At 39.6% G+C, this 22,495-nt stretch overlaps 1 protein-coding gene across 4 annotated transcripts in view; it reads left to right on the top strand.

Moving 5' to 3' along the window:
• The window catches only part of LOC106094111 (ras-related protein Rap-2b), a 209,739-nt gene that overhangs the window by 102,700 nt on the left and 84,544 nt on the right, over window positions 1-22,495 (top strand). For 2 of the 4 annotated variants that reach the window (XM_059367459.1, XM_059367458.1), the window contains one exon: window positions 8,601-9,253. In XM_059367459.1, coding sequence (XP_059223442.1) covers window positions 9,165-9,253 — 89 coding nt within the window. In that variant the 5' untranslated portion in view covers window positions 8,601-9,164. Of the gene's footprint in view, window positions 1-7,387; window positions 7,726-7,834; window positions 8,048-8,600; window positions 9,254-22,495 lie in introns of those variants that run through there. The other 2 variants (XM_059367460.1, XM_059367457.1) reach the window with 2 other exon arrangements.

The following is a 22,495-nucleotide window of genomic DNA, read 5'->3' as shown; positions in this document are numbered from 1 at the left end:
CTCCACCATAAGATGGGGGTATACTAATTTCGTCATTCTGTTTGTAACTACTCGAAATATTCGTCTGAGACCCCATAAAGTATATATATTCTTGATCGTCGCGACATTTTATGTTGATCTAGCCATGTCCGTCCGTCTGTCCGTCCGTCCGTCTGTCCGTCCGTCCGTCCGTCCGTCCGTCCGTCTGTCTGTCGAAAGCACGCTAACTTCCGAAGGAGTAAAGCTAGCCGCTTGAAATTTTGCACAACTACTTCTTATCAGTGTAGGTCGGTTGGTATTGTAAATGGGCCATATCGGTCCATGTTTTGATATAGCTGCCATATAATATCTAACATCTGTGCCATATATTATATATCTTATAATATCCAACATCTGTGCCAAGTATGATTGAAATCGGCCCATAACCTAATATAGCTGCCATATAAACCGATCTTGGGTCTTGACTTCTTGAGCCTCTAGCGTGCGCAATTCTTAACCGATCAGAATGAAATTTTGCACGACGTGTTTTGTTATGATATCCAATAACTGTGCCAAGTATGGTTCAAATCGGTTCATAACCTGGTATAGCTGTCATATAAACCGATCTTGGGTCTTGACTTCTTGAGGCTCTAGAGTGCGCAATTCTTATCCGATTAGAATGAAATTTTGCACCACGTGTTTTGTTATGATATCCAACAACTGTGCCAAGTATGGGTCAAATCGGTTCATAACCTGATATAGCTGCATTTTATAAACCGATCTTGGGTCTTGACTTCTTGGGCCTCTAGAGAGTGCAATTCTTATCCGATTTGCCTGAAATTTTGTACGACGGATCCTCTCATGACCATCAACATACGTGTTTTTTTTATGGTCTGAATCGGTCTATAGCCCAATACAGCTCCCATATAAATCGATCTCTCTATTTTACTTTTTGAGCCCCCAAAGGGCGCAATTGTTATTCGAATTGGCTGACATTTTACACAGGTCTCCAACATATAATTTAATTGTGGTCTAAACCGGATCATATCTTGATATCGCTCTAATAGCAGATTTTTCTTTCTTTCTTTTCTTATATCATTTTTTGCCTAAGAAGAGATGCCGGGAAAAGAACTGACAAATGTGCTCCATGGTGGAGGGCATATAAGATTCGGCCCGGCCGAACTTAGCACGCTTTTACTTGTTTCTTGTAAAACGTTCCTAAAACTAAAAACCCCGAATAACATGTTCTACATATATATATATATATATATATATATATATATATATATATATATATATATATATATATATATATATATATATATATATATATATATATATATATATATATATATATATATATATATATATATATATATCGGTATACGGCGACGAACTATACTATAGCTGTCATAATACGAGACATGAATTTGGCTGTGTTTTGTGGTTAGTCGGAGACTGAAACACCTTGTCTCCAGCTTGTCTTCGGTGGATGAGAGGCTAGCCACAATCCGCATAAAAGCCAAATTCTTCAACAACAGCCTTATTTGTGCCCATGCCCCGACGGAAGACAAAGACGAGCAGACCAAGGATATTTTCTACGAGCGCCTAGAGAGAGAATATGCAAAACAATAGGAACCAAATTGATCACGTTGTGATTGACGGAAGGCATTCATCCAGCGCGCTAGATGTATGATCGATCCGTGGAGCGAATATAGATTCGAATCACTACCTTGTGGCAACAAAGATTCCCACCCGTTTGAACATAGCGAGGAAAGTACAACAAGTACAAAGCTGCAAACACAACAAATGGCAGCGGCATACTCCACTCGACTGACCCAACTGCTTGATGAAAGCACTCCTTGTTCCGATGATATAATGGCGCAGTGGCAAACTATTGCCCACTCCATGGAAAATGACCCATTGTACGACCAAGAGTGTTGAGGTGCTACTGAAGCCAAGAATGCGTCATATAGAGCAACCCTACCTCTTATTCAGAATGAGGTCCAAGTAGCAGTGACCCGACTAAAGAACAACAAGGCAGCAGGAGCCGACGGGTTACCCGCTGAACTATTTAAGACCGGGGGCGACACGCTGATAAGGCGTATGCATCAGCTTATCTGCGCAATCCGGCTAGAAGAACGCATACCCGATGATTGGAACCTCAGCATACTATGTCCCGTACACAAGAAAGGAGACAAGACGGAATGTGCCAACTACAGAGGAATAAGTCTCCTCCCCATCGCATACAAGATACTCTCGAGCGTAGAATGTGAAAGAATTAAACCTAAAGTCAATGAGATAATTGGGTCCTATCAATGCGACTTTTGACTTGGTAAATCTGCGCCAAATCCTGGAAAAGATCCGAGAAGGACAAATCAACACCTACCATCTTTTTGTTGAGTACAAAGCCGCCTTCGATACTCCATTAAGTTCAAAGGTATTTCAAGCCATGTCTGAGTTTGGTATCCCTGCAAAATTCATGAGACTCTGCAGGATGACACTTGCTGATACGCGTTCCTCAGTAAGAATAGGAAAGAATCTCTCCGAACCATTTAATACCTGTTGGAGAAGATTATACGAGATGCAGATGTCTATAGATGTGGCACACTAATCACAAGAGACCATATGCTACTCGCCTATGCCGACGACATCGATATCATAGGTCGGTCATTGGAAGTAGTAAGTTGGGAACCACATCTTTGAGACAGTAACTTTATCTCGGCACCGCCGTAACCGAAACCAATGACACCAGTTTTGAGTTTAAGCGAAGAATAATACTGACAAACAGATGCTACTTTGGACTAAGTAAGCAGTTTAGAAACAAGACCACCTCTCGACAGAGGAAGATTACACTACACAAGACACTGACACTACCCGTGCTGTTATATGGTTCTGAGGCATAGGTTATTGTGAAAGCAGATGAGGCATTGCTTGGAGTATTTGAGAGAAAGATTCTTCATAAAATATATGGATCAGTTTGCGTTAATGGAGAATATAGGCGACGAATGAACCACGGTCTCTATGAGCTGTATGATGTCGATAGCATAGTGACACGCATCAAAATACAACGGCAGCGTTTGCTAGGTCATGTTGTCAGAATGGATGAAGAAGCTCCAATAAAGAAGTCTTTTGAAGGCAAACACGGTGGTACACTCCAAGCGGGAAGACCAAAAGCCCAATGGAAAGATCAATGGAAAGATCGAAACTTGGTGTCAGAGATTTTAGAATGAGCGCAGAAGATCGAGGCGCTTGGAACACTATTCAACGTTTGGCTAGTGGAACAAATATTCTGTCATAGCCAAATAATGCAAGTAAATATGTATATCAAGAATGAAAGGTATTGTCATGGTAAAAAAAAACTTACATTTCTCACAAATTCTTCTAAGAATTTATCACAAAAACCATGTACTTTTAGCGTAAGCAAAGTCCAACGTTTTTCACAAAACAAGTTTGCTTGACGAAAACTTTCTCTATGTGAAACGATTTATTCTTTTACATGCATCCGCACCAACCTCGCATTCTAAATGTTCGCAAACTTAGCCTTGCCCAATAAAAAAAAAATGAGTCTTTTTAGCTACACTGTCTGCCAAATGGAAGCGACACAAGATTTATCAAAACTATCATCTTTTCGTGTAAGAAATCTTCTTTTGCTGTTAACGAAGCATATTTTGCTTATAAGCAGTTTTGAGTTTTTGCATTAAAGAACCATTCTTTACCACAGATGAAGTTCATAAAAGTGTAAGCATAACCAAAGTGACTTTAACACCAAAAGTTGACAAATTCACCACTAACGGTAAACGGTAGAAGAAAATGTTGCACAGTAACTATGAAAATAGTACTTTTCCAACAAAACTAATTTGTTTGTTGCATAGACATTGCAAACGTTTCATTTTTTATGTATATGAAGCTGTGGTAGGTTCTCCTCGGTAATACCACTTTTCTATATAGTCAAACATTTTGTCTTTTTATGAATCATTTAAAGACAATTTACCAAAGCCCAAAATAATTACTGTACCACTATTCCTGGTAGAACCGATTGGAACTACGATATCCCTGGTAACAGAAGTTACATAGACTTCTATACGGATGGTGTACTCTAAAGATCTAGAACTGGTCATATCGAAAAGTTTACCCGACCACTGCAGTGTGTATCAAGCAGAGATCTTTGCAATTAAGGAAGTGGTGGAATAGCTAAGATATAATGTCATTATAAATAACATAAATATCTTCTCAGACAGCCAGGCAGCACTTAAATCCCTGGAGAACGTATTTCTGAACACAAAACCGCCCTCAACTGTCGCAGATTTCTCAACAAGATGGCTGAACAGTTCAAAATTCACCTGTTCTGGATGTCAGGCCACAGAGATATCCCAGGGAATTGTAAAGCGGACGAACTTGGACGAGACTAGGAACTACCATACACATTCCAGGGAAACCTCTGGCGACATGTAATCTATGTTTTCAGGACCAGGCCCGAAGGACAACAAATGATAGATGGTCACAAAGAGGGGGCTGTGAGCATACCAAAACTATGTAGACTTGAAGAAGTCTATCACTTTGTTACCACTGCCTAGAACAGACATCTCAGTCATTGTGTCCGCCATGACAGGTCACTTGCTGACATACCGAAGGTTTCTAGTAACGACATTTGCAGAAGCTGTGATCACATCTAAGAAGAAGAGACTGTAGAACTCCTTCTGAGTGTGTGTCCCGCACTAGCAGTTAGAAGGAGTGTTGCACTTAAGGTTCCCATTTCTTTGAGAACCTGTCTGATTTAGCGGATGTGAACATTCACAAGTTATTGGGCTTTTTAAAGCGATCTGGATAGTTCAACTGTAGAAACTAGAGGGCATCTTCCTTCTTCTATTCCTATGGTATCACAATGAACGAAAACGTCTAAGTGAGTCTGATGGCAGACTGCCCCACAAACCTAACCTAACCTACCGAAGCCCAAGGTTCATTCGATTAAAGTTCTTATTAATATGCTGATGCAAGCGTATGAACTCGCGGTATTGCTTGAAAAACCAAGTTGGATATCACCAGTGTAAATGGATTATATACCATGTAAATGTCATGGTATATAAACCATGACATTAACATTGACTGTCATAAGGCTCCCAAAGGCGATCAATGGAGTTTTTCGCGGACCTAGTTGTGCAGTACTGTAACCCGCTTTATTCAAACCATAGCAAGCCGGTGGTATCAAACTTCCGTTCATTCCTTCAAAACCCAATCTTGAAGCACATACATGCCCATATAAATCCTTTGTAATAACTTTGCTTGTGATTCATTCTTGTTTGGCTTTAATGACTAACAATTGTTGTCAGCGCTTGCGAATAAAAAATTAATGTTGAAATTAATTGTTACACTAATTAACATAAAAAAATATCGGTCTTTACGGTCTACAGACAGAATAACATTGTCGCAATAAATTGTTGATGTTTTCTTTAGGAACGACAATTAAATTGAATGGCTCAAACAAAACATATAAAATGGGAAAAACTGTGTTTCTTTAATGGCGATAATGAAACATTGAACAAAGCGAGGAGAGTGATAAATTGCTTAAATATACTATTACCTAAAAAGTGAAATAAATCATGGCTGCCATCGTCCACTTTTGCAACGTAAGGGCAAAACCAAAAATCCTATCATCAAAGCAATATAGCCCCGCAAAAGTCTAATTAGACAACATAAACAACCTGCTGCCCAATGAAAATGGAAGTGTCTTAAATTACCTGCTGCATAGAGGCAAAAAGAATAAACATTGAAATTGCTTTTCCTAGAAAAACGTGTTAAATAGGAACGCTAAAGAAGAGTTGGACCCTCTTTCAACTGGAGAAATGAAGTTTAAGAATAAACAATCAATAGTCAATAACAAGTCCCAAAGCTAATAAAAGAATTCTGCTTACAAGACTCGAGCAAAAAGTTAGACAAAAAGTTTTCAGTTTTTTTTTTTGTAAGATTAGAAATGCAAATGGAAGAATTTCCAAATAAGCATTGTTCAGGCCCCCTTAAGAGGAACAATAACAATAAACAGAAATAAACAAATCAGAAAGCAGTTTGAGAAAAAAAATATCCTCTTTGGAGTTTTCACATTATATAAAAATAAATTGCTACTAGGAAACAGAAGAAGTAGATTACTTTGGTTAAAAAGAGCACATAGCTTTCCGAACCACAATAACAACAAGAAGTGGAGTCACAAAGTATACTTCCCATCACACATTTGTTAATATGTCAAAGTCAAATCGGGGAATCATCTTCTTATAAATATATAAAAATCAATTTGTGTTTGTGTGTTTCTTATAGACTCAGAAATGGCTGAACCGATTATCTTGAAATTTTCACAGATAGTGCATAATGACCCCGTGGTGAAAATAGGGTACTACATTTTTTGATATCTGAAGATGGGGCGGACCCTCCCCCTTACCCTAATTTTCAGAAACGCCAGATCTCGAAGATGGGTGGTGCGATTTAAGCGAAATTTTGTGTGCTCTCTTATAGTACCCTAAAAATAAAAATTTTGTATCCAAATTTCGGATGGGGTACCTAGGGGGGCCGCCCCCCTAAAACCTACCAAACATATATTTGGACCAATCACGACAATATGGGACTCAAATGAAAGGTATTTAGGATAATGAAAAGGAATCTGATATCCAATTGTCGGACCAAGTGCTAGGGGGACCACCCCAAGCCCCAAAACACCCCTAAATCGGATATATTTACCGACCATGGCAATATGGGATTCAAATGAAAGGTATTTGCGAGTAGAATACGAATCTGATATCCAAATGTGGGTCCACGTTTCTGGGGGTCCACCCCTTCCCCAAAATACCCCCCAAACAGGACTTATTTACTGACCATGGGAATATGAGACTTAAATAAAAGGTATTTGAGTGTAGAATATGAATCTGATATCCAAATATGAAACCAAGTGTTTGGGGGGCCGCCACTCACCAAAAACATCCCCCAAAGGGGACAAATTTACGACCATAGCAATATGGGACTCAAATGAAAGGTCTTTGGGAGTTAAGCACGAATTTGATATCAATATTTGGGAAAAGTGTCTATGGGGCCACGCCACCCCCACAACACCACCCAAATAGGAAGTTTTCTCTGACTATTGCAATATGAGGCTCAAGTAAGAGGGTTTTTAAAGTTGAACACGAATCCGATATTTATTTTCAAAGCCAACTCACTGAATGGCCGTCCATCGCCCAAAACACGCCCCAAGCCGGTCATGTTGCCGACTATGGAAATATGGGGCTCAAATTAAAGGTATGTGGGTATCTGATATCAACATTAGGGACCAACTGTCTAGCGGTCGTCCCCCCAAATAGGACGTATTTGCTCACCAAGACAATTTGGGTCTTAAAGAGAGTGGAACTAAGTATTCATAGTTTTTAGGGCCAATACCCCAAACCGAACATGTTTGCTGACTTTTGCAATAATGAGTTTAAATGGGATTAGAAAACGAATTTGATATCCAATGTTGAGGCCAATGGCAATATGGGGTTCAAACAAATGATATATAGATATATATATATCATTTGAATAGAGCACGTTGCTGATATATTTTCAGGGATTAGAAATCGGGCATATTTACCGACCATGACAATGTGGGGCTTAAATGAAAGTTATTGGGGGGGTAGAGCAAGAATAGATACCCACTTTCGGGACCAATTTCCTGGGGGTCTACCCCTTTCCTAAAATACCCGACAACCAGCAATTTTTTACTGACCATCGCAATATGGGGCTCAAATAAAGGTATTTGGGAGTAGAATACGAACTTGATATCCAAATGTAGGACCCTGTATTTAGGACATCACCCAAACCCCAAATCCAATTTAACCAAAATGTTTTTTTTAAGACATGTGAATTGAGTAAATCATTAAAATTATTCAATGTCCCATATGCATTTGATTAAAACAAACATGAACTGGACTGAAAATATATATTCAAAATATATTCGAATATATAAAATCGGGAGATCAGTTTATAAGGGACCTATAACGGGTTATAGATCGATTTAGACCATATATGACACGTGTGTTGAAGAATTTGTTGTGCAAAATTTCAGTCAAATCAGGTAAGCATTGCTCCCAATAGGGGCTAAAGGAATAAAATCGGGAGATGAACCATTTACAATCCCAACCGACCTACACTAACAGGAAGTAATTGTGCAAAATTGCATGCGCCTAGCTTTACTCCTTCGAAAGATACTTTACTTTGCCAGACAGACGGACGGACATGGCTAAATCGACTCAGAATGTCAAGACGATCAAGAATATATTTACCTATTTCGGTCTCAGATCAATATTTCAATGAAGAAATAATTGCATACCCCCATCCAATGATAGTGGGTATAGCAATGATCACTTTACTTACTTACATCTTAAAATTTTTTGTTAGTTTTGTAGAAAAATCTTTTTGTTTTTTTGCTAAAAAATCTTTTGTGAAATTAATGAAACGGTGGATTTGAATAACAAAAACTACCCCTGCTTCTTTCCTTATGCATTAAATCTGACCACCAAAAACATGTTTCAGCTCTCTGAAAAGAAATTGCATTAGGATAAATTATGTCCATAAGCTCAACATTTCTCTGATAAACGAGTTTTTACTTTTTTTTTGTTAATTTCCAGAAAAAGAAACACCCACGAGACTTAATGAATGCAAAAGCGAAAACCGCACAGCCAGCAACTAAGAAGGGTTTTTTAACGTCATCAACATCGTCATTCCTCACCAAAAGATAAGACAGACAAAAGAAGGCAAACCTTGAAAGTGTCATTCGTGTTGCACTAAACTCAGCACCGAGATCCTGCAGCATTTTACCAACTGACGGAGCAAGCAGCCATCAGAAAAACCATTATAGCCTCAAATGGGGATGACAAGACAAATGCTCGAAATAAATTCTAAAAAAGAGTAATCCAACACGTCACGAAAAGATTTTACATGACATTAATTTATTGCGCGACAAAGAAACACCAAGTAATCCCCAGCCCATACCAGGGAGAACAGAAGTTAAACAAGAGGCCCATCTGCACAACAGTAAAAGAAATCTCTGACGTTACAAACACAAGGAACGGCTGAAAGGCCAGACCACTGCTAAGACACTAAATTTCTTAGAAATTCTCTTCGAGTGTATTCATCAACACACCCATCATCACACACACACATTGACGAACTGTGCTCATCACATCACAACAATGCGCGGTCGTCATTTGCGTAGGCGTTTCAGCTTACAGCCATCCTTTATGAAGGATGACCATGCCGAGGATAAAACCAAACGTGACAAGTAAGTTATGCTTAATTTTCTTAAAATTTTTACTGTCTTAAATATCTGCTGTTACCATGTCTCATATGCTTTGGTTGGCGATGGCTGGTCTTGGCCTTCTTAGCTGTGCTCTTCGTCTGTTTGCTGTTGTTGTTGTTAGGCAAACTTCTCATTTTAATGGCTTGTTCCGTTTACCCAATTCACCTCCTCGTTGTCGAATAGAATTCCCCCTCTTATCTTTTGGTGCTCATCGTTTTTATACCCTACACCGGTACAGGGTATTATAGCTTTGTACATTTGTTAGTAACACCCAAAAGGAAAAGAGGCCCATTGCTAAGTATACCGATCGACTCAGAATCACTTTCTGATTCGATTTAGTTATGCCCGTCTGTCTGTCTGTCCGTCTGTTCATGTTAATCTGTGTACAAAGTACATATCGCAAATTTTAGTTCCAATCGTCTTTCAATTTAGTGCAGGCATGATTTTGGCCTAGAGACGAAGCCTATTGAATTTCGAAAAAATCGGTTCAAATTTAGATATAGCTCCCATATATATGTTCGTCCGATTTGGACTAATCTTAAATCAATTTGTGTTTGTTTGTAGGTTTGTTTGTTTGTGTGTTCCTTATAGACTCACAAATGGCTGAACCGATTTTCTTGAAATTTTCACAAATGGTGCATAATAATCCCGTGGTGAAAATAGGGTACTAAATTTTTTGATATCGGACCCTCCCCCTTACCCTAATTTTCAGAAACGCCAGATCTCGAAGATGGGTGGTGCGATTTAAGCGAAATTTTGGGTACACTAGAAAACGAGTTTGATAACCTATTTTGGGACCATATGTTTGGAGGACGCCTCATCCTGTAAACTCTTAAGCCAATGGCAATATGGGGTTTAAATAAATGGTATTTGAGAGAAGAGCACGATGCTGATATTTTCTTAGGGCCAATATCTGCGGGACCACCTCTCCTCCGAAAACACCACTAAATCAGACATCATGAGAATATTGTGCTGAAATGAAGTATTTTAAGAATGGAGTACACCTTACATCCAAACTTAAATTCGTAGACCAATAAAGATTATATGGGATTCAGGGATTAAACTGTTTGTCAAGCGATATACTATTTTCGTAGCATGGTATTTCACTAAAAGATATTTAATTGTCGAAAATAAATATTCCACGGAAACTTTTGTTCCATATAAAGTAAAAGAAGGCGCAGCGGAGCGGGCCCGGGTCAGCAAGTATTACAATAAATTGCTCATTTGTTAGCCAAATCTCGAAATTTGACAGGAAGGATTTTCTTATTACATTTAATAGTACTGGTGATTATCACAGAAATCGGTTCAGATTTAGATATAGCTGCCATATATGTGCATCGCCCGATTTTCACTTCTAGAGCCACTGCAAGCGCATTTATTAACCAATATTGTACAACGCTTTACTCGACGACTACTACAATATCAATAGTTTGGGCAAACTCGGTTCAGATTTAGATATAGGGTAAATTTTGGGTATTAAACAGTCGTCACCGCCCGACTTTTGCCTTTCTTTGCTGGTTGCTATATACTCTTGTACATACTTTCTTAAGCACTTTTGTCATTGTAATTATTGCTTTGCTTCATTTTATACCTCCCCCCACCCACAGTGTCCATTCTTTTCAACTCCCATTCCTTTTCCTTCTCAACGCAATAATTAAGCTGAGCATTAAAGTATCTCTTCATTGTTACTTGCATTTGGGATTTCATTTAATACCCATTTGAATTGGAATATTCTGCCCCAAACCAAATCGGCTTCTTCCACAATCACATTCCCTTCAAATAACCTTCAACGTTGCCGTTGTCATTATCATCCTTTCCGACCCAGCTAAGTTCTGTTGTATTTAATGCCACAATTTGAAACAATTAATTTGGTGTTTACTGTTGCGTCGTCCTACCATGGTTGCCTGAATTCTAATGCAAAATCTACGAATGGCAAATAAACCGAGCACAATTTGTTCAGAGATGAACAAATAATAATCGAGCAAAATAAATACAGCTCATAAATTATGCTCAAATGTACACAAAAGCAACCAGCAACAAGCTTTTCCTCTGGCTTCGTGCGTTTCGGTTCCTTAAATGTGCAAACGCTTGAATCCCATTTTGGGAGATTCCCATTTAATTCAAGCATTGTAATCATGAGAGTCAATGATCTAATTTTTCTCGAGTGCAAAGATATGTATCACATCTTTAAGGAATCTAGAAACATTACAAATAAGAGTGCGTTAAGTTCGGCGGGGTCGAATGTCCTTTAAGCTTTTTTGAACGATTTTATCACATGCATATTAGAGGGATTATACGGAAATCAGATTGGTTTGTTAGACGATTTGAACCATACCTGCTATGAATGTTGGATTTATATCAAAATTGCACATACAATATTTCAGTTAAATAGAATGATAATTGTTCTTCCAGGATCAAATCGGGAGATCAGTTTATATGGGAGCTATATTAGGTCGTAGGACGATTGGGATCATACATCCCATAGATGTTGAAAGTCATATCAAAGCAATACGAGAAAATTTAAAGCTAATCCAATGAATCTATTTACTTAGTAGCTATATCGAAATATCTGTGGACATTTGGAAAACAACATATCTCAAAACAGAAAAATTTTCTAGAATTTTTGTTATAAATGTATCTTTTGAAGGCGGTTCTTTCTGTCTCACCAAGATCTTTCTGGTTCCAGGGTTTTCCAATACGTCAATTCAACATATCTCGAATTTTTATACCGTCCACCATAATATACGGGATTTACTAATTTCGTCATTCCGTTTGTTACACATCGGAATATTCTTCTCAAAGCCAACAAGGTACAAAATTTTCTTGATATTCTTGACATTAAAAGTCGATTTAGTTATGCCGTCCATCTGCTCGCACACTAACTTTCGAAGGAATAAAGCGAGGCCCTTGAAATTGTTCACAAATACTTCCTATTAGTGTAGGTCGGTTGGGATTGTAAATGCGCCATATCGTCCTATGTTCTGATATAGCTGCTTTTCTTATAAATTTGTGGTAGGTTAGGTTAGGTTGAAAAGAGGGTGCAGATATTAATCCGCTCCATGCCACTATGGACATACACCTAAGCCAGTAATCGCCTTGTTGTGCGCTCTAAAAACTATAAAGTAACCTCTAAAAAGCAAATTTTTAAGTTCGAAATTCCGTGATATATACAAAATCCTTGTTTTCAATACCACTCCCCTAAATTGGTTCATGTCTGTTATTGTGTCTCCACCTAAGTACCGGTGTCTGTTAGACGCGAAAGCCAGGCAATGACAAAGGAAATGCTCCAACGTCTCATCATCTTCCCTGCATACCATACACATGCTATCATTGATTTTACATACATGAACTCGAAATCCTATGTGTCCCGTTATGATATCAATAGCTATACTGACCTCCTTCTTACTTCCTTTCAGTAATAGCCTCGTCTTCTCACTATCTGATTTCCCCCATAGGATTTTCGCCGACCTACCGATCGTTTCGCTGTTCCAAAATGTTGCATGCGCATTCGTCGCCCACTCCCTTAACTCGGACTGCGTCGACCTGAAAGGCTTCGGGTTAACCAAGTTTATTGACGGCAGTCCTCTTGCCTTCACTGCCAAATCGTCTGCCCTTACATTTCCCCTTACTTCGTTATGGCCCGGCACCCAGACGGTGCGGATTTTGCCATCCTCAGAAAAGGCGTTAATCTCCTTCTTACACTGCAAGACTGTTCGTGACCTTACTGTCCTGGTTGTTATTGCCCTTGTGGCCAGTTTACTGTCAGTAAAGATGTTCAGACTCGACGTCCTCGCGTTATCACCACACCACTTCACGCATTCCGTGATCGCCCCGATCTCCGCCTGCAGGATCGTATGATGGTCAAGCAGTCTAAAACAGATCTTATTCCCTGGGTTCTCAATGTAAACCCCCAGGCCCACTCTGTCCTCTAGCTTTGATCCATCCGTGTAACATGATCTTCCAGATGGCAATACTAGGGTTCCGCCAATCCAAGACTATGCCGATGGCAACAGTGCCTCGACCTCAAGGTTCATTTTAGGTATCCAATCGGAAACCTCTCCCTTATTTCCAGGTTTCCTATCGTCGCCTCGATTATACCAAGATGGTATGAACTGCTCCCATCCTCAATCCATTCTCCCATCGCCAAGTCTCATAGCCGCAGTGGCTGCCTCACACTTAATTTGTATGTCAATGGATTGGATATCTAGAATAGTCTACAGTGACCTAGTGGGCTTGCTCCCTATCGCTACGCCTATGCCAAGACAACATGTTCTCTGAACCTGTTGTATGGTCCTTATGTTGCACTTTTTCTCCATAGCAGTCCACTAAACTACTGAGGCGTAAGTAAGTATTGGTCTAATCACGCTCCTGTAGAGCCAGTGGACTATCCTCGAATTCAGGCACCATTTCGAGCCTACGGCCCGTCTACATAGTACCCAACAGCTGTGAGTCATCTCAGTACGCTCCTGACACCTTCAGTTTCCTGTCCAAGATCACACCTAAGTATTTGATCTTGTCAGATATCGAAATCGTCTTATTAAGGAAACGTGGTGCATTGAATTGGCCCACTTTCCTCTTCCTCGTGAACAGGCATGTTTCAGCCGTCTCTGGGTTAATATTGAGACCTCTGGGTCTAGCCCAGGTATATGCCAAGACCCTTTCGGCCCTTCTGCATAGCTCGTTCGGATCCTTACCCCTTAGAAGTATTATAACATTGTCTGCATAGCAGACGGGTTCAAATCCCTCCTCAATCAGCATCCGTAAATGCAAATTTTGCCCGCGAACATTCCACTAAGGAACAGGGGCAAACTTCTCACATATTAATGAGTGCAGTCCGATTCAAATTTACGCTCAATGATAAGAGGCCTCTTTTTTATAGCCGAGTCCGAACGGCGTGCCGCAGTGCGACACCTCTTTGGAGAAAAGTTTTACATGGCATAGTTCTTCACAAATGTTGTCATCATTAGGAGGGGAAAACCACCGCTGAAAATTTTTTTTGATGATCTCGTCAGGATTCGAACCCAGGCGTTTAGCATCATAGGCGGACATGCTCACCTCTGGGCTGCGGTGGCCTCGGCATCAGTAATAGGTCGTTGATGGTGGTCTCCCATAAGAGTGGCGATAAAGTGGCGTGCCCTGTACCACTTTCTCCCTTATATTTATGCCATGGGACACACAATTTATCCACCTGTTCCATAGCATATGGTTTATCCAGTCTCTAGGGACCGGGTCCACCCAGTACTGGTCTAAGGATTAGATCAGTGTGTCGGTCCACACATTGTTAAAAGCCCCTCGATGTCAATGCATACCGCCAGTGTGTACGTTTTGGCATCGAATGATTCTTTTATTTTAGGCACAACCTCGTGCAGGGCAGTCTCCGAAGGGAAGGTCACTGTTTGTATTTGAGCACTTCGCTGGATGTCCTACTCTTTATCATGGTGTCCATAATACGTTCCATGGCTTTGAGTAGAAAGGACGTTAGGCTTATGGGTCTGTAGGCTTTTTATGTCTCATAACTTGCCATGCCGGGCTTGGGTATAAACACCACCCTTGCCTCCTGCAAATAAAGGACATATATATATATATATATATATATATATATATATATATATATATATATATATATATATATTGTGCAAGTCGTTTCATAACCTGATATACAATAGCTTCCATATAAACCGATCTCCCGATTATACTTCTTGAGCCAACAGAGGGCATAATTAACCGATTTGCCTGAAATTTTTTACAACAAATTCTCTTATGACCCTCAACACGCGAGCCAAATACGGTCCGAATCGGTCCATAACCAGATATGGCTCTAATATCAAGGAAATTTTTATCCATTATCCTTTGTTTGCCTATTAAGATACACCGGGCAAAGAACTTGGCAAATGCAATCAAAGATGGAGGGTATATAAGATTCGGTCCGGCCGAAATTAGCACGCTTTTACTTCTCATACCCTCCACCATAGGATGGGGGTATACTAATTTCGTCATTCTGTTTGTAACCCTTCGAAATAATCGACTAAGACCCCATAAAGTATATAAAGGGTGATTTTTTTGAGGTTAGGATTTTCATGCATTAGTATTTGACAGATCACGTGGGATTTCAGACATGGTGTCAAAGAGAAAGATGCTCAGTATGCTTTGACATTTCATCATGAATAGACTTACTAACGAGCAACGCTTGCAAATCATTGAATTTTATTACCAAAATCAGTGTTCGGTTCGAAATGTGTTCATTCATGTGTTCAGCGATGAGGCTCATTTCTGGTTGAATGGCTACGTAAATAAGCAAAATTGCCGCATTTGGATTGAAGAGCAACCAGAAGCCGTTCAAGAACTGCCCATGCATCCCGAAAAATGCACTGTTTGGTGTGGTTTGTACGCTGGTGGAATCATTGGACCGTATTTTTTCAAAGATGCTGTTGGACGCAACGTTACGGTGAATGAACACATTTCGAACCGAACACTGATTTTGGTAATAAAATTCAATGATTTGCAAGCGTTGCTCGTTAGTAAGTCTATTCATGATGAAATGTCAAAGCATACTGAGCATCTTTCTCTTTGACACCATGTCTGAAATCCCACGTGATCTGTCAAATACTAATGCATGAAAATCCTAACCTCAAAAAAATTACCCTTTATATTCTTGTTCGTCATGACATTTTACACGCTAACTTTCGAAGGAGTAAAGCTAGCCGCTGGAAAGAAATTTTGCACAAATACTTCTTATTTGTGTAGGTCGGTTGGGATTGTAAATGGGCTATATCGGTCCATGTTTTGGCATAGCTGCCATATAAACCGATCTCGGGTCTTGACTTCTTGAGTTCAGTCATAGCTTGACATAGCTCCAATATTATATTCTTTTTTTTTGTCCTTTGTTTTCCTAAAAAGGCATATCGGGAAAAGAACTCGACAAATGCGATCTATGGTGGAGGGTATCTAAGATTCGGCCCAGTCGAAATTAGCATGCTTTTACTTGTTTCATGATAACTTTTTAGTTAATAGATTTTGAAGCAAAAAACTTGTTGATTTTATTCACTATAGCCAAATCATTTCTACAGAGTACAAGGCCTATAAAATCTACAACCATCCGTATAGAAATCTTCGTATCCCCAATTACCAGGGTTACTGTAGTTCCAATCGGTTCTATGAGAAATAGTGTAACAGTACTTTTTATCATATAGCGCTTCCGGCAGTATGTGCACGGAACACCAGGCTTTGTATCAAGGATAACACAGTGTCCGTAGCCACCGCATGACCAAGAGAAAGAAAGGTTCCTTAGCCTCACGGCAGAGGTCACAGCAATTCGTCTAGCCACAATGTCTAGAGGCATTATTTGGGACATTAAATTTAGTGCATCAGATGGTGTCATCCTCAGTGCGTCTGAGATGCACAAACATGATATCCTTTAGATCCAGCTGAGTTGTAAACAGTATGTGGACTTTTGAAGTGCCGACCACCAGACCAATACCAGACCAATACCATATAGCATTATAGTACTGAAAACTGCAGTATATACCCTGTACATGACACACAGTATAAACCAGCATACGCGACCACTTTTAAGCCTTTTTCTTCCAGAGACAATAATATATTGTTAATGGCTATATTCCAAAGTAGAGAAGACAGTACACCCCCTTGAGGTGTTCCTCTGTTAACCCATCTTTTAAGATCCTCAGATCCCAAGCCTGCCGTAATGCATCCTTTAATAAGTGAGTTATTAATATACCTAGAGTTGATGCCTAGAAACCCCAACTCCTTCATGATTGACGTCGGTTTTACATTATTGAAAGCACCTTCAATGTCAAGAAATGCTACCATTGTATATTCCTTGACAACCCTCTATGTAGACGACTAGGTCTAACTAGGACGAAAATCTTTCGCCTTCGTGTGGTAAGGTTTTCCTGTTTCGGTGTGAAAACGACCTTCGTGTGCCTCCATCCCACAGGAATATATGACATTCTGATACAAGCAGAGAATATCTCCCTAAGCCAGGGAACCAGTCTATCAGACACGGCTTGAAATTTAACCGGTGATACATCACAAGGCCTGGCGACTTAAATGAGGCAACACTTTTTATCCTCCAAAGGATTTTCGGCTCAGACACAATTTCCCTAATAACCTTCGACGAATGGATACCAGTGACAACCTCTTCTGGCACCACGTTATCTGTTGGAGAATTTCTCGGGAAATGTGTATCAACGAGTAGTTGTACTGTTTCCTCACTAGACATTGTCCATACTTTCTCTGACTTCTGAATATACTCCACCGTAACAGGTCTCGAGGACAGAATCTTCCTTAGCCCAGAGGTCTCAGATGTAACCTCCACAAAGCTGCAGAATTCCAACCAGGATTTGTTCTCAGCCTTTCTCAGCTCTCCCTTGAATTTTTTTGTAGACGTCCCAATCGTGTGGTGCCCTGTTGAAGAGTTTTCTGCAGCTCTTCCTTAGACCTACCAGCTGTAGGGTCCACTATGGGTGTCGCTGTTGGCCCCTTGGTTTGTCTCTAAGACATACTGACACAGGCGAGTCATTCAGGGCCTTCGTGATCCGCTTGACCATTAAGTCGATGTCCTCAGCAGTTTCCACTTCCTTTTCTAGTCTAGAAGGGATGGTCGTGCGGAATGTGCGACGAAATGTATACCAATCCGTTTTTTTTCAATACTTTCGCAAAGGCTGAAACTAATCTACTAGTTTCAGTGAACATCCAACACTTTTCAGTCACACATCCTTCTGCTCGTAAAAAAACTTATTAATTTTAAGTTTGACTACTATTGAACCTCAGAGCCAAGCGACGGAAAAAGAACAAGTAAAAAGGCGTTAAGTTCGGCCGGGCCGAACTTTGGATACCCACCACCTCGGGTATATATGTTAACCACCTTTCATCAAAATCCTGCGAAAATTGCATACCTCACGTCCCATAGCAGTTATATCGAAATATGTTCCGATTTGGACCAAATACTAATAAGTACAAGTCATTGTTCAATTGCGCATTACAAAATATTGGTCTTTTTAGTAGCTTTGTCTAAAAATAAACCGATCTGAACCATACACGACACGGATGTCGAAAAGCCTAACAAATTTCAGTGAAATCGGATTATAAATGAGCCTTTTATGGGGCCAAGACTTTAAATCGAGATATCGGTCTACATGGCAGCTCTGTCCAAATCTGGACCAATTTGGGCCAAGTTGCAAAAAAATGTCGAAGAGCCTAACACAACTCACTGTCCCACATTTCGGCGAAATCGGACAATAAATTCAAATTTTATGGCTCCAAACCCTTAAATAGAGAGATTGGTCTATATGGCAGCTATATCCAAATCTGAACCGTTCTGGGCCAAATTGAAGAAAGGTATTGAAGGACCTAAGAAAACTTAGTGTCCCAAATTTCAGCAAAATCGGATAAAAAATGTGGCTTTTATGGGCTATATCCAAATATGGACCGAGCTATATCCAAATATGGACCGAAAATTGACGAAGGATGTCGAGGGGCTTAGCACAACTCACTGTCCCAAATTTCAGCAAAATCGGATAATAAATTATGGGCCTAAGACCCCAAATCGGAGGATCGGTCTATATGGCAGCTATATCCAAATCTGGACCGATCTGGGCAAAATTGACGAAGGATGTCGAGCGATTTCACACAACTCACTGTCCCAAAATTGTGCTTTTATCCTAAATCGGCGGATCGGTCTATATGGGGGCTATATCAAGATATAGTCCGATTTAGCCCATCTTCGAACTTAACCTGCTTATGGACAAAGAATGAGTACCTGCAAAGTTTAAGTTCAATATCTCTGTTTTTAAAGACTGTAGCGTGATTTCAACAGGCAGACGGACAGACGGACGAACATGTCTAGATCGTCTTAGATTTTTACGCTGATCAAGAATATATATACTTTACAGGGTCGGAAATGGGTATTTCGATGTATTGCAAACGGAATGGCAAAATGAATATACCCCTATCCTTCGGTGGTGGGTATAAAAACATTTAGACTTCTCATTGCGAGCATACAGCCTCTGTGTCTCCTATTCCTCGAACTGTTGAGTAGTTTAGTTCCTGGAGTTCTTAGTCCACACATAAGAACCCCTTGAAATTCACACATAAGAACCCCTTGAAATCCTCCCGCCATCAGTGTGTACTTTAGTGTCGCCGAAGCGGCCTTACAATGATGATGAGTCCGCCAGGAGTTCGTTCATCCTTACAAGACTCGTTCGATCTTCTCATAATGAGTTTTCTAACGCATCCAGGTGCAGTTAAGAAAGCAGTGGAGCCACTCTTCCTTAGGGTACCGGACACTTGCAGTGGGAACGAATCCTCCTTAAATGATTCACTAACTGCTGCTGTCGAAGTACAAATTGAGTACCGTTATTGCTCCCTGGCACACAGCTTAAGCCGAATGACCGACCCTCCTCTTTATATCATGATAGAGGATTTTCAGTCTCCTCCAATGCGCCCGACTTTAGAAATTTCGTGATAGCTCCTCAACAACAACTAGTGAGTTGTCTTCTGCTCCTCACCGATACACTTTTAGCTTCTACTTGTTGAATCTGTAGTACACAACTCCTTTAGACTAGTTGAAGTCTAGTTCGCTAAGAAACCTATGTCTTGGACTCCTAGATGGCAAATAATTATATTTGATTTAGCTGAAATTTTGTACATTAGTTTTTAATACAAATATCAAGTGTGGTATTAATCGGTCTATTGCTTTGGGAGCAGGGTAAATAAAATTCTTTCCAGCCGGACGGTACACAACACAAGCTATTACTTGTTTTTAATATTCTTTTGTAAGTAACGAATCCTTCTTATTGAAAAGTAGTCGCCTCTCCCCAAAAGGAATCTCCTTCGATATTTTGAAGGATTTTCTTCTGTAGTTTCAAGTGACTGCCCCTTATGTCAAATTTTGTTTAACCACACATTCATATTGATTACGAAAATCTCTTAGAAAAGCCCAAAACACACACAGCAAATCAACGTTTTTTTTTTCTCCAATGACTAGCCACAATCATCTGATTTCATTTTCATTCCCCAAAAACAAAAATTCCCCTATCCACTTGTTTGAGGTTTTCACAATCCTAGATACCATACACACCATTTACAGTTCTGCATTTGGCTTTAATGCTGAATGGATGGTAAGATCTACATAAAATTTGCATACATTTCAAAAGTGAGGTCTGAGCCAAAGATGGAAAGAAGTCATCGCGGATATCCTGCATAGCAAATCTACAAACCACAGAGGACTAAACCAAGTGGGAATAGAGAAGGAGCTTGTACTCAAAGCACAGACTAACAGGTCATGAATCATGAATACCAATGTATTTGTTATGTTAAACTAAGACTGATTACGACAATACAAAAACATTTGTGATTTCGAAATTAATTAACATGTGACCTTTTTATTCATCCTGTCCACGCCCTTCTCGTGGTGATTGCAAATAAGCATGTCAGAAAAATTAGACAGCATTAGGACGTGGAGGGGCGTATAGCGAAACTAAATGAAAATAACGTTGATCTATTAACAAAGCAAGCATTCATCAAAACGCCCCTTTTAAGACTACACACAAAAGTACTGTCGCAAACTCATCTTTCCCCAGATTAGCTGACAAAGTCAAAGTCATGCCATAGCGCTAAGTAACAGCAAGAATCGAAGCCAAATCTTACCAATTCATTGGCGGCTTAAATGTCATTAATATTTTTATTATGCCTTGACAGTGAAAAATTATTTTCAACGTTCTGCATTCACTTGGGATTACTTATCTCATTGTGAGAAGTTCAACTCCCACACAGCTGAGACACTTTCAAATAACATTACCAGAACATTACAAAAACTGGCGATTTCATTTCAAACCAAGTAAAAAGTTTTCCAAAATGAAAAAGTTCTTGAACTAAATCAATCAAATGCCGTGAATACTGAGCTTTTCAAAAATTATGACCAAACTTAATCTGCTTCATTGCATTGCAAGTGTGATGTGCATATTAAACGACTTAAAGGTACTTTAGTCACTTGATGGCCCCTAGGGGCAAACCAGATATCAAATAGAAAGAAAGGAACTAGGATGGGAATGGTTAAAACGAAAAGCACCACAAGATCTACTTCCATAAACGCTATCTCATTTGTATTAAGTTAATTGACCACTGGCTAATTTCACATACAAAAATTTAAAACATCAAAAATAATGTTAAATATCAGTAACAGATAGATTGCATTAATGAAGATTACAAAAACAAACAATATGTATAAGGAGTACTTAATCTGCAAACGAATCAACATTATCCAGTTTGTACGAGCCAAAGAAGAAATTCTAAAAAATCGCCTGAGATCTAAACGAAGACAGTTTCTTACGTTTCTTCAAATTTAGGGACATTCCCTTTGTACTGCACCATTTGACATAAGAGTGTATATCGTCCTGTTAGTTGAATTCATAAGTTCGTATGCATAAAGAGCTTCACATCATCAACATACACAAGCATCTTAGAACAAGTAAAAAGGTGTTAAGTTCGGCCGGGCCGAACTTTGGATACCCACCATCTCGGGTATATATGTAAACCACCTCTCATCAAAATCCGGTGAAAATTGCATACCTTATGCCCGATAGCAGCTATATCGAAATATATTCCGATATGGACCAAATAATAATAAGTACAAGTCATTGTTCAATTGTGTATATCAAAATATTGATCTTTTTAGTAGCTATATCTAAAAATAAACCGATCTGAACCATACACGACACGGATGTCGTAAAGTCTAACATAAGTCACCGTGTCAAATTTCTGTGAATCGGATTATAAATGCGCCTTTTATGGACCCAAAGCCTAAAATCGAGAGATCGGTCTATTTGGCAGCTATATTCAAATTTGGACCGATCTAGGCCAAGAAGAAGGATTTCGCGCCTTTTATGGCCCCAAAACCTTAAATCGAGAGATCGGTCTATATGGCAGCTATATCCAAATCTGGACCGAACTGAGGCAAACTGAAGAAAAATTTCGAACTGCCCAATACAACTCACTGTCCCAAATTTCGGCGACATCGGACAATAAATGCGCCTTATATGGGCCCAAAATCTTAAATCGAAAATATGGCAGCTATATGCAAATCTTAATCGATCTAGGCCAAATTGCTGAAATATGTCGGGGGGCTTAACATAACTCACTGTCCCAAATTTCGGCGACATCGGACAATATGGACCCAAAACCTTTTATCGAGAGAATGGTCTATAT

Source organism: Stomoxys calcitrans, chromosome 4 (genome assembly GCF_963082655.1).
Source record: "Stomoxys calcitrans chromosome 4, idStoCalc2.1, whole genome shotgun sequence".
NCBI classification, from domain to species: domain Eukaryota; kingdom Metazoa; phylum Arthropoda; class Insecta; order Diptera; family Muscidae; genus Stomoxys; species Stomoxys calcitrans.
The sequence above is the reverse complement of the archived record's forward strand: the minus strand, read 5'-3'. Positions and strand labels throughout refer to the sequence as shown.